The 13462-nt window shown below is 57.6% G+C and overlaps 1 protein-coding gene and 1 pseudogene across 1 annotated transcript; one reads left to right on the top strand and one right to left on the bottom strand.

Moving 5' to 3' along the window:
• The first annotated feature begins 6088 nt into the window (after positions 1-6088).
• LOC127595051 (alanine--tRNA ligase-like) lies at positions 6089-8975 on the top strand. Its single transcript, XM_052056761.1, is given in 12 exon segments — positions 6089-6395; positions 6398-6619; positions 6622-7134; positions 7137-7418; positions 7421-7459; positions 7462-7696; positions 7732-7778; positions 7781-7972; positions 7975-8031; positions 8034-8619; positions 8734-8830; positions 8886-8975. Coding segments are annotated over 12 exon segments (2667 nt in total).
• A 504-nt stretch (positions 8976-9479) lies between these two features.
• LOC127595050 (uncharacterized) lies at positions 9480-12672 on the bottom strand (annotated as a pseudogene).
• Between the last annotated feature and the right edge of the window lie 790 nt (positions 12673-13462).

The raw sequence follows: 13462 nt of genomic DNA, 5'->3' as shown, positions 1-13462 counted from the left end.
CCATCTCCCCCGGCCCAAAGCCCTGCCATCAAACCCCCACGCCTTCCCCGCCTAAGCCAAGCCCCTCTCCAACCCCGACCACACCAGAACTGTCGAGGATCATCTACAACTTCGGACTGTCCCGGACTGCGAACACGGTATCGCTGATGGCTCTCTTTCGCGGCGCAGGTTCCGGTCAGTGAACGATGAGGAGTTCCGCAGAATGGTGGGCTCGCCTGGGCGGATGTTCGATCTGCAGTACAGGCCCTACGAGACAATACCATAAGCTCGCAAAAGTTCTGCTGGTGAAGGAGCGCGAGGCTGCTGGGGAAATGGCGCCTGGGAGTGCAGCACCTGGCTCCCCGGGCCATTCCTGGCCCGGCCCGGCGGCTGCTGGTGTGACATAATCAGTCATGACTGAAGAGCCGGGCCTGCTCGACCCGGAAGCGCAGCGTGTCCAGGCGGTCGAGTGCTCGGAACAGTCGCTCGAGGCCCAGCATGCAACCGTTTTCGCGTATGAGCTCAAGCGAAGTCCATCAGCCAGCTTGAGCGTGCGCAGGTAGTCTCCGTAGCAGTCCCGGAACTCCCGGAGTGCCAGGCGCAGCTCGGACTTGAGTTCCTCACGGCTGGCCAGCTGCATTATAATGTCGGCAGAGATTCCCAGAGAAGTGCTCTCCGTGTTCTTCGCGGCGGCGGTCCTGCTGCTCGAAGGCGAGATCTACGTGCTCAGCAAGTTCCTGGGGGTCAGTCGTTCGCTGCTGGCGCTTGGCTCGGGCGCGCTTGTGGGGTACTTCCACTCCGAACTCGGGGTCTTCGGGAAGGCTGTGCGAGACGGCCAGTACTATCGACCCGGTCTACGTGCTGGAGCTGTTTCTGCCCCTGCTGGTGTTCAAGGCAGGCCTGGATATGAACTGGTTCGTGTTCCGCAGGCAGATACTGCAGGTGCTCGTGCTGTCCTACCCAGGCGTGATTGCTGGGCTCGATCCTGCTCGCACTAGGCGTGAAGCTGGCCATGCCGCAAGTTCCTCGTACTGTCTTGGACCGAGGCTCTAATGCTCAGCATAATCCTGTCCTGCACCGACACCGCGAGCCTCCTGAACACCCTGCGGGGCCTAGGCGCCCCCACCAAGCTGAGCAGCCTGATCGAAGGCGAGTCTCTCTTTAATGATGGGAGCTGCATCGTGTTCTTCTCATTACTGCTCAGCGCACTGTCAGAAGGGCCTCCCTGTTTTTCGTATCATAGCTGGTGGTGACCACGCTGGGTGGAGCCTTCTTCGGTCTGGGCGGCAGGCGGGTCTCGTGGCCTGGTGGGTCACCCACCACCAGCGAGACGTGGTGCAGGTGGTCAACTCGATCATCCTGGGGTACATCCTGCTCTGGATCCTCTGCGACAAGGGGTTGTGGGAGAGCACACACCACGCACCGTCGCGGATAGTGGCAGTGACGGTCTACGGGCTGGCGATGGCCAACGAGAAGGAGCGAATCCAGCCGCCTCGCTGCAGACTGTCAAGGTTTTCTGGAAGTACGCGGAGGTTCATGGCTGAGACCTTCGTTGTTCTGGTTGACCGGGATCATCATCAGCTTGCGGGTCAGCTCCCTCAACCTGGTCTGGCAGCTGGACTCCTACCTCTACGTGCTCCTGTTGTACGGCATGGTGAATGGCCAGCAGGGGACTCGCGACCCGCGTTGCTTTTCCCCTGGACGCGGCGGATGGGCTACGGCCTGGACCGCTTCGAAGGGGTGCTGCTGAGTCTGGGCGGGCAGCGGGGGCCGATCTGCCTGACTCTGGCGCTGATCTTGACCAACGTCCGATAACAGACCTCGGGTAGCACGATGATCATCTTCTGCGCTACGGGGGTCCATGCTGCTCTCGGTGCTGATCAACGGCAACCTCACGCCCATTCTGGTGCGGCGCTCCCACCAGTCGCATGCGCGTGCAGCTGCTGCTGGGACTGCTGGCGAGGGTTATCGGGCAGATCGAGTCTTTCTTCAAGCTGCATCCGCACCTGGCGAAAATGGTACGGCTGGACCGGCTCTTCAAGCTGCAGGAGGAGGCGCAGCAGGAGCTGAATCAGACAATCGCCTCGGAGAAGAACTACCGATGCCTGGGCAACGCCTAGCTAAACGAGTTGTTGGGACAGGTGCTGCGGGGCCGGGGACGGGGCGAAGGCCTGGAGGAGTACTGGTGGCACACGACGCGATGTACGTGGAGGAGGAGATGTTCGAGGTGCGCATCCGTCTGCTGCAGGGGTTCAAGGCCATCCTCTTCGAGTACAAAAACTAGAACAAGTGCTCGCTGGACTCCTGGATGATCCTCAGCGAGGCAGTCAACCTGGACCTGCACCAGCCTGACGACACCATCTCCTCTTTCGAGTGGATCGAGTAGCAGTTCTCGCCCTTCCTCATCCGAGTCTTCCTGCATCTCGCCGAGGTGCCCTTCCTCGGCTACCGCGCGCAACTGTACGTCTTGCGGGCACTCTGCCTCGAATACGAGATCGTGGCCAACTACATCGAGATGGTCAAGGACCTGGAGCGCAGGTACCGGTCTTTCGGGTTGCCCTAAGCGGAAGCTGACTCCCTGATGGCCGAGTTCTATGAGCAGAAGAAGAACGCCTCGGACTATCTAGAGAACCTCAAGTCGAACTTCCCGGTGATTAGCCAGGAGATGCAAACGAAGATGGCTGCCAAGCTGATCATCCAGCGTGCAGACTCCTACGTGGAGAGCTTCGCGCAGAACGGCCAGTTTACCGACAAGGAGTACTCCGAGCTCAAAGGGAATTTTGAGAGTGCGGCTGAAAGGTTGGAGTTCTATAACCCCTCGCACGAGGAGATGGACTCGGGGCAGTGGCTGGCCTCGGTGGCCCCCTTCAGCGGGCTGTCGCGAGAGCTGCAGGCCGCGCTCGCCCGCGAACTCAGCCTGCGGGTCTTTTCTGCAAAGGAGGTAGTCTTCAAGGAGGGTAAGAAAGCCAAATATGTCTACTTTGTTATGCGGGGCACTGCAGAGCTAATCATAGACGTGGAGGCAGGCAGTCTGCAGGTCGACAAGCGGGCCCGTGACATCGCAGGGGCTGAGTCCCTGCTCGGTACCCACTACGTCTCTCAGCTGGTCGCCAAGGAGACCATGTTCTCCGTGCGAGTCACTGCCAGCTCAATCCTTAAGATCTTCCATGTCTACCCCGAGATCGAGCAGGAGTTCTGGCTAACCCACCTCCAGGAACTGCTGCACCTGTACAGCATCGAGCTAGACCGAGAGCTAAGGGACGAACTGCCTAGAGCCCAATTCAGGCGCCTGCGCGACAAGGAGACCACCTAACAGGCAGTGCTTCTAGGTGGCCGGCAAGACCGAAACCACCGGGTTTCTCGAGGCGGGAGAGACAAAGACCTCTCAAGGGGAGAGCGTGGCTTTTCTGCTGTCGTCATGAGCAGCATCATTTGTCCTCGCGCGGCATGCCTTCCAGCTTGGCCCACTCGTTCCACCCGGCGAAGTACATCTTGACGTTGGGGATGCCAGCCTGCTCCAGGGCGAAATAGCTGTTCGAGGCCCGTGCCCCCTTGAAGCAGTAGATGACACCTCCTGCCCCTCCTTGTAGCCTCCGGCCTTCATCGTGCTGCGGATCTACTCGGCTGGCTTGAAGGTAGAATGTCACCCGCAGTGAGCAGCTTCTTCCAGGGAACGCTGGCAGCCCCGGGGATGCGGCCCTTGATGTTGAAGAGGCTGGGCGGGTAGGGCGAGGCTGCCTCGCACTTGAACTAGGGCTCGTCCCGCACGTCCATCAGGAAGATGTCTTTCCCCAGCTTGTCCTTCAGCATCTGGGCAGTCAACCACTCGCTCTCCTGCAGCTTGGCACTGAACTCCCCCTTTGACGGGTCGGCCTTTGAATCCTTGCCTTCTCTGTCCTTCACGGACTGCATGCCTTCAATGAGGTTGTAGGTGGGCATTCCGAGCAAAGCCATGATGTAGTTGCCTGCAGCTGACCCCGAACAGGCCGTCCAGCTTGTCTTCGTAGAACACCAGGGTACGATCGTTTCCACCCCCTTCCCTCGCAGGACAGTCTCGAAGTGTTTCGCCATGTCGGACAGACTTGAGCTCGACAGATACGTGAAATAGTCATGGACATTGATCGCGCCGGGCAGCCGGGCCTGCTCATAAGCCTTCTCGCTGCGGACATCTACGAGCTGGTACTTCGCGGGCTGAGCGGCGACCTGGCTCCAGGCGATTTGTTGAGACAAACAATTTCATTATTGATTAAACGAGTCAGACATCATTCCCAGCCCCCAGCTGGGAGTTGGACTGCAGCCGGGGCGGGGGCGGACATAGGGCGCGCACGGGCCACTGCCAGCTTGGGTTTTAGCTCGCTATGCCTCTTATTCTTGCATGGTATCGACAGTGAAGACCGGGCTGCTCTAGAAATGGCTGAGAAGTAGACCGGAAAATCCTTGCCGGAAGCAGCCCTGCCCAGGATGTTCAGCGGCACCGTGTCGAAGATCTGCTTCATGATGCCCTTCCCGCGCTGCTCCGCCTAGGTGAGGTTGGCAATACTGCGCATCCGGAGGACCAACATCGGTGATTTCTAGGTGGCCAATTCAGACGCTACATTTTTGCGCCGGCTTAGACCAAGCCATTAGTCCACGCGAGCCTTCCAGCTGCGGGCCCTGAGCCGCAGCATGTTCTTGTAGCACTCCGCGCTGCCATCTATTTTCATCCGTCTATGCTTAATTAAAGTGATCTTTTACTAGACTCGACTGGATCATGAACGAGAACACACATAATTTTAATTTGATTAATGGGCTGTCTGAAATCAACAACCCCTTAACCCCTGCCCTATGTCGATGTGCAACAGCACTTCACGATCCCCCGGAATCGCTATCCCCCGCCAGTGAAGCTCAATAACAGTACTAAGGCGTAGTTTCTTAACTCGATTCGGCTTGGCAGCAAGATCGCGTTTTTAGTCTATACTGAAGTCGAGCGTCCTAGGCTGATGCGACTAGCCTACGAGCATTGCCTGACCTTGACCAAAGTCCCTCTCGGAAAGCTGGATTAATACCTGACCAAATAGCCAAAAATGATGACCATCGTCTATACCGACAGAGAACTCGACCTGGACCAGATCAGCCGGCTCTGGCAGTGGCAGGGCAACTGGAATTTCCTCGTCCTGCTGCTGGATTACAAAAACTCGGCAAAGGAGTTCAACAAGGCCACTTAGTTGTTGACCAAGGAATCATGACGCAGATGGTCAGCGACGCACCGGATCGGCTGCTTGAGAAATATCTCAAAAGGCACCAGAACGAAACCCCCGAGTTTAGGAGCGTCAGATACACGGGCGATAGCGAAGTGATTTCGAGTCTGACCTCGATGAACATAATCGGGGACTCAAAGTCGGAGTACGATCCGTAGAAGATCAACTGTACTTTCTAGAACCTCTCGACGTCCACCTGGGCAGCAGCATCATTAAGATAACCGGGGACGAGTCTGAAATAATCATGCAAGGCATCTCATTTAAGTCCAGTAAAAATTGATGCTTATCATTTTCATGCTCCGAACTGAAGCGTCTGGGAACTGTGGTTGAAGGAGGCTGGCGTGTGCCCCGCACCCCGCACCAGCTCAGGTTTGTGCTTCCCCATAACACTGTTGTCCTCTTCACTTACTCCGCCATCCGCGCCGCCTCGCAAAATTGGCTGGTGTCTCCGCCCCACACCAGCAGAAGTGGCTACTCCCCAATCGCTTCCTGCCCCACCCAGCCGACTTCTTCCAGAGCGCCAGGGAGGCTGCCACCGACTCTGCCTCGCCTTAGATGTGAACCCAGGATCCCTGTTCTAACTGTCGGAGCTGTCTCGCTAGTTGTTGAGAAGGGTGGGGGAAGGCAGGGAGAGACCCTTGTACAGGTTGAGGCCGAGGACTAGGGAGAGGAGCGAAGCCAAGCCGGCCAGCTTGAGGACGGCCCTGAGGGCAGACAGGCGAAGGAGGACGGCTGCCAGGAGGGCACAGGCGGTGGTGGTCAGGATGAGGTCCTGCATCGAGCCAACCCAAATTTCAGCAGATGATAAATCGATGATTGGCAGGGTTATCAGGATACAATTACTCACACAAATAAAAAAGAATTTCAACTTCATGGACGACGAACCCGAAAAGACAGTCAAGGCCGTCTCCGCCAAGGAAATCAAAAGGCTCGTCCGCCCCGAGTTCCAGGCCAATCCTGAAAAGTTCTACCCGGTGGGCACGCTGACCAAGCTGGGCTTCTCCCGCAGCCATTGCTCCTGCGGCAACTTCTACTGGCGCTGCGACGAGAGCCAGGTCACTTGCGGAGACTCGAATTGCGTCGGAGCATATTCTTTTATCGGAAAGGGCACCGGCATCGGTCGCAAGGGGAAAAAGCTGACTTACGGAGAGGCCTACCGTGGTTTCGAGCGCAGCTTCACCTCGCGCGGATCCCTTGTCAAGCCATCAAGCGGTACCCCGTCGTCGCCCGGTGGAGGAGCGATGTGGACTACGTGGCTGCAGGGATCTTCTGCTTCCAGCCATACTGCGTGACAGGCGAGCTGGACCCGCCCGCGAACCCTCTGATCTGCCCACAGTTCTGCGTGCGCTTCAACGACCTGGACAACATCGGGCTGACGGGTCGGCACTACTCGGGCTTCGTGATGCTGGGATCCAGGTGTTCAACTACCCCAACGATTATAAGTTCTTCAAGGACGAGTGCGTAGAGTTCAACTACCGGTGGCTGACGGAGGAGCTGGGCATCGACCCCCGCGAGATCACCTTTGTGGAGGACGTGTGGGCAGGTGGTGGCAACCTTGGCCCCTCCATCGAGTACTTCGTCAGCGGACTCGAAGTTGGCAACATGGTCTTCATGCAGTACCGATATTTCCCTGACGCGACCTACAAGGAGCTAGAAATCAAGGTCATCGACACTGGCATCGGCCTCGAGCGAATCCCCTGGCTCATTAATGGCACGCCCACCTCCTACTTCGACGTGTTCCCTTCTGCCCTCGAATTCCTTTCTGGCAAGCTGAATATCCCCCTGAGCAGCGACGTCTGGGAAAAGCTGGGCCCCTACTCCTGCCTCCTGAACGTCGATGAGGCCGAGGACATCAGCAAGGTGTGGGCCCAAATATCGGAGAAGATCGGGATGCCTGTCGAGGCAGTGCAGAAGGCCATCGAGCTGTGAGGTAGCTGCTCATCATCCTGGACCACACGCGCACCATCCTCGTCATCATCTGCGACGGCTCTCTCCCCTCCAACGTAGGTGGCGGATCGAATTGCAGGAACATCCTGAGGAGAGTGTTTGCGCTGCTGAAGAAGAACGACTGGTGGGACCCGCTGGGCGGGATGGACGGGTTCATGCGGCTGATGGAGAGGCAGAAAGCTGACCTGGCTGAGCTCTATGGGCCTGCCCCCGAGTACTCTTCTTTCGAGACTATCCTGCGCTCCGAGTACGACCGCTGCGGAACACCGATGTGGTCCAAAAGCAGAAGCTATAAAAATGATCGCCAAGAAACCGGTGCTGGCGCTGGACGACTGGATCCTGGCGATGCAGACGTGGGGGCTGCCAGCTGACGCCATCGCCCAAATTGCCAAACAGCCCATCCCGCCTAATCTCTACTACGAGATCGCGTTGCGCCAGTAAACCACTGCAAAGGCCACATAGACCATCCTCTACGAGACTGCCAAGTTCCCTGAGACCGTCAACCTCTACTACAAGGACCACCGACACCTGGAGTCGAGACCAGGGTGGTCGCGGCCCTTGAAAACAGGAGCGATGCCAAGCTGGGCAAGAATGTGCTGCTGCTCGAGGAGTCTGCCTTTTACCTACTTCTGGAGGACAGCAGCACGACATCGGCACTCTGAGCGTGGCTGGAGAGTCGCTTCAAGTAGTCAATGTGGAAAAGGTCGGTAAAACATTCTTGCACTTTTTGGAAAAGGAGCCTGCTTGTCTAGAGGCAGGCACTCCGGTCAAGGGCAGTGTCGACGCTGAGCGCAGGAACACCCTCCGGTGTTTCACACGGGCACCCACGTCGTGTTTGCCGCCTGCAGGCGCATACTCGGCCCGCACATCTGCAGGCGGGGGCCAAAAAAAGCATGGCAGGCGCGCACCTCGACATCACACATTTCAACTCTCTTACAAAGGAAGAGGAAACCGCGATAGAGAATGAGGCGAATCGACTGGTGCTCATGGGACGGCCGATAAACAAATACTTTATGGACAAGGCCGATGCAGAACTGAAGTACGGCTTCCATCTCTACCAAGGAGGCGTCATTCCAGGCAACAGCCTGCGCATCGTGGACATCGAGGGCGTCGACACCGAGGCATGCTGTGGGACCCACTGTGACTCGACGAGTGAGGTCGGATGGGTCAAGATCATCAAGACAGGACGGATCTCAGACGGGATCTTGCGGCTGAGTTACGTGGCGGGCGAGAGAGTGCTGCCCCATTTGAACAATCAAAGTGGAATCATCAGCGCACTCAGCAAGCTGTGGGGGATCAACCAAGGCGAGATCGTGGACACTGCCGAGCGGATCTTCCGGGACTACAAGAAGTACGAGGGCGAGGCCATGAGGCAGAAGCAGACCATCATGCGCCTCCAGATCGAGTGCCTCATGCACCACCCCAGCAAGAAGCTGCTCATCCGCACCCTCGAGAAGTAGCCTACCATCTACTTTTCAGAGGCAGGCAAGCTCATCAAGCCACTCTTCGAGGCAGGCAAGTCGGTGGTTTTCCTTTCCGAGAACTTCTTCTTCGGCTTGCTCGTTTGCAGGGAAGAGGTTGACCTGGAGGCCCTGCACAAGACGCTGCTCGAGGACAATAGTGAGGAGCACGTCAAGAAGAAGCTGCTGCTGAGGGAGAAGCTGGCGGCAGGCGGCGATAGAAAAAGGACAAAAAGGCGGAGAAGGTGGTTTTCGAGCGCAGTCTGCAGATTACCTTCACCGGCAACGTCAAGCCAAGAAGGTGGAGAAGTCGCTGGTGGAGCAGGGCTTCGGATTGCTGGGACAGGAATGAATAGATCTCAGGCCTCATCCTGGAAGCACTCAAAGATGAGCTCGCCTTGCTCGTTCTCGTACTCGCGGATGCGGTCTTCAGTCTTGAGTTCGTTGAGCTCCATGGTCTCACTGTTTTCGAAGGTGGCGTCCTTGGGATGGAACATGTAGGCGCACAGGTCGAGGACGGTGCGCTTGTCGATCTCGGCCGCCTCGTTCTCAGACGTGTTGATTTGCGAGTACACCTCGACGAACTCGCCGATGCGGTCCACGAACCACGCGCGCTCCAGCTGGGGCTTGAACTGGCCCTTCGCCAGGTAAGAGAGGCAGATCAGGATGTGCATCAGCACCGACACAGGGATCTTCTCCCGGATCAGCTTCATCAGGGAGTCGATCAGCCGCGTGTGCTTGTTCGGGTCGCCTCGCTAGCTACTCCAGGGCGCAAGGAGTGTGGACGACGTTGGCCATGATGGCCGAGCCAAAATCGAGACGAAGTTGTTGACCGGGCTGGTGAGGCTGCGTTTGATCAAGGCAGCATCCAGTCGATTGCCTCGTGCCGCAAGTACAGCGGGATGATCTTTTCCTTAATCGAGCACTTCTGCAGCAGGGCGATGCAAAACCGCTGCAGGACTGATCCTGTGGGCTGCTCCTTGCACAGCTTGAACACCCGGTCCAGCGCAGAGGTGTCTTCGCCGTCGCGGGTGAGATAGTCGACCCCACGCAGAGTGCTGCCCACGATGGAGACGATGGCCAGCAGGGCGGGCCGCAGAGCAGCGTGCTCGAAGTCCAGCAGCCCGTTCAGGAACTCCAGCCGACCTGTTTCCTCCGCCTTGAAGATGTCGTTGCGGATGAGTTAATAGACGAGGTTCTTGCGCAGCTCTGGGGAAATCTGCAGAGCATTAACACGCAGGCTTAGGAATACCTCTGTAAGGCCATCCAGGTTGCGCTCGCCCCAGGCCTTGTCCAGCCGCTGCTTGTGCTCGATCATCACCACCTCTGTAGGGGGATCGCTGTCCGGCTTGCCTTCCAGCTGCAGCACCCGGTGGTACTTCGAAAGCTGCCGCTTGAAGCCGTCGATGGCGTCTTCCAGGTTTTCCTGGCTCAGGGGCGCGCGCAGTGAGTTGACCAGTTTGCATGAGGCTGTGAGCCACAGTGAAGACTTGCTTACTGCTGTGTAGGACGGCCCTGGAGCCGCTCTTTGCTCTGCCGCAGGTCCTTCTCAAGGTTCAGCTCCTTCCGGGTCTTCGGAACATCTCCCAGCATCCCGTACAGCCTGGGCTCGTCCTTCCAGTCCAGGTCTGGGCGGGCCGCCAGTTCGGCGAGCAGAGTTTCGCGGCGGCGGTAAGTCCGTTGGCCTCAAGCCAGTCGAGCAGCATGGCGTTGAGGGCCTCGACCCTTTGAATATCCATGATAATTAACAGCCTCAAGGCTCTTTAGGACAGAGTTCCTACAGCTTTTCGGCCAGGAAGAGGATCGGATTGAAGGCCTCCTTCTCGGGCAGCTGGGGCGGGTCCTCGAAGTCCCTCGCCCAGCTGCTCCTGGATGGGGCCGATGGTGTGCTTGCGGCGCTCCTCCTCGTCGTCGTCCTCGTCCTTGCGCTCCCGCTGCTTCTTCAGATAGCGGGCGAGCAGATCGGCCTTCTGCAGCCTTTTACTCTTTTCGAGTTGAGCTGGATGAGCTGGATGAGTTCTTCTTGGGTGAAGCCTAAGTCAGCGTGCTGCTCGATATCCCCGTCGTCGCTGCTCTCGTACTCGTCCTTGAGCTCGCTGATCAGCCGCTCCTTCTCGATGTGCTTCAGCTCGAGGGTATCGTAGACCTTCTTGCGGGCGAGGATGGTCTGGTACTTGTTTACCTCCTCGTTGTTGTTGATCTCCTCGAGCAGGCTGCGGAGGGCCTCGCTGAGCAGAGGATAGATCTCGGCCTTCACCTTGTGGCCCTAAAACTGGAACATTATATGCCCCGCAAGAAGACCCAGATCCTCTTCAAGCTAATGAGCTCGCTAGGCACCAACTCGACCATACTACGGCTCCAAACACACTTCCAACCACATGCGCAAGCTCAGCACCCTCAAGTTCGACCCCGCCATCCGTCAATACGCCGTCTTCCACGAAACCAAGCTCGCCTCGGGCCGCAAGCGCTGAACATCATCATTCGTCATCGAAAGGCCGGCTGCATCGTGTTCGCCAGCATCCGCGCGTAGGCCTTGTTGTCGTGCGGAATGCGCCGGGTGCCCGCCCGGTTGATCTCCTCCAGAGGCAGCATGGCTACGTACCCGTTGATGTGTCCCACTGTGAAGCTGGTGAAGCCGGCCATGGCCCCGTGGACTGCCGCCCCAGCCAGGTGCTTGCACTTGTTCTTGTCCCCCGCGTTTGGCTCACGGACCGGATCATGTAGGTCGGGTCGATGTACTTGAGAGTCACCTCCAGCCCCTTTTCCTTGCCGAAATCCACGATCGCCTTCTTCAGGAAGCTGCCGATGTCCGCCATCTTCTTGTTGCCCGATTGGTCGGTTCCGCCCTCCCCTTCCACCTTCAGGTCCCGCACAGCATCCCCTGCCCCTTCCGCCACCACCACTACCATATGCCGCTTCTACTGTAGCCTCTTCGTGATGTACTCCAGCAGTCCTTTCTAGCCGTACAGGTCGAACTCAAACTCAGGCAGCAGGCAGATGTCCACAACCCTGGCTGCGATGGTGGCGTTCATCGCGATCCAGCCGCAGCTGCGTCCCATGAGCCGGACCAGCCCCAGTCCCAGGTCGGCGCTGCTGCTCTCGACGTAGGCGCTGTCGATGGCTTTGATGGCTTCGCTGACAGCTGTCTCGAAGCCGAAGGACCCATCGATGAGGGGGAATATCGTTGTCGATAGTCTTGGGAACTCCCACTACGGAAATGTTCAGGCCCTTCTCCTTTACTCGTTTGTACAGTTCGAATATTCCCCGATGAGTCCCGTCTCCTCCTAGCACGAACAGCTGATTCACGTTTTTGGCAACGAGGGCGTCGACAATCTTCTCCCCATCGAACCCTCCACGCGAGCTGCCCAAGAAGGTGCCGCCCTTGTTCTGCATCCCTCGCACTACATCCGGCGTCAGCTCAAGCCAGTCGTACTTATAAAATCCGCAATAGCCGTATCGAATGCCATAAACCTTCCTTACTCCGTACTGGTAGAATAAGAAAGGACAATGTCGCGCACCACTGCGTTGAGTCCTGGGCACAGCCCCCCACACGTGACCACTGCCGCGACCACCTCCTTCGAGCTGAAGTGCAGAGAGCGGCGAGGGCCCGCCTGAAGGTAGAGTCGGTATTCGGCGCGGTTGGACTCCTTTTTAAACTAGGTGTTACTGAGGACGCAGGCACCCCGGTAGACGAAAGAATCGATTGGAGAATGCTTTCCCACCGAACAAGCACTTGATCTTGTTGTCACTCAGCAAGGGCGAAAGAATTACTGGCCTCGACTCTTGCTCGGCCTCGTCATCAGGTGAGGCACTCTCGTGATGTTGCTGGCCGGACTGTTCAAGTACCTCACTTCAGCCATCAACGGGTCCATTTCGTCCAGGAGATCCTGATTCAGGACTTCATTGTAGTTGCGCAGAGTGGTCAGCTTGGGGGCCCGCCGGCGGACTGGCTGGAGGGTCGAACGCCGGCAGTGGTGCAGAACTCGTTAAGTAACCCATGCTGAACTGGCTGCGACCAGCAACAACCCACAACCCTCTTGGATATCCATTATAAGCCGAACGTAAGTTATAGAATGTCAAGAGGTTTGAAGAGCAGTTCTCACCACACAGCCTCCCAACCAATCTTGCTGACCGTACCCAACACCTCTCATAGCCTCAAATACCAGCTGAACAAGCCCAAAGCGCAGTCCATCGCCAAGGGCTCTCAGGAGCTGCACAACTTGGCAAGCCCCAAACCGGTGAAAAGGAGCTACCGGCACAAACGGACTTCAAGATCAAGCGGACCAGGTCGAACATGGAAAGACTGTCGGCGGCCATCTGCGAGGTGATTGATTCGGAAAGACGCCTGGAGGTGGATGAAAAGGTGTTCATTCCAAGTACGACTAGAAAGCGCCCTTCTTTCCAGACAAGCTGGATTTTGTCAGTGCGGCTTTTCCTCATGTCCAGCTCTACAAGAAGAAGTATGGGTACAGGGCCGAGAATCTAGCGAAGAACAAACTGAAGCTGGAAGATGTAATGCTGCATCGCTTCGTCAAACGCTAGCTTAAGCTCGATCAGAACAAGCACAACAGGCGCATCGAGAAAAAAGCAATGCGCTGATATTGTCCATCAAAAATCAACTCCGCATCAATCATCCAAAAGGGTTCGAAGTCTTTTTGACCGGTCGTAGGGGTTGGGGTTGGGGTTGGGGTTGGGGTTGGGGTTGGGGTTGGGGTTGGGGTTGGGGTTGGGGTTGGGGTTGGGGTTGGGGTTGGGGTTGGGGTTGGGGTTGGGGTTGGGGTTGGGGTTGGGGTTGGGGGTTGGGGTTGGGGTTGGGGTTGGGGTTGGGGTTGGGGTGGG

The sequence above is a fragment of the Hippocampus zosterae genome, unplaced genomic scaffold, assembly GCF_025434085.1.
Source record: "Hippocampus zosterae strain Florida unplaced genomic scaffold, ASM2543408v3 HiC_scaffold_375, whole genome shotgun sequence".
NCBI lineage: Eukaryota > Metazoa > Chordata > Actinopteri > Syngnathiformes > Syngnathidae > Hippocampus > Hippocampus zosterae.
This window is presented reverse-complemented; position numbering and strand designations above follow the sequence as displayed.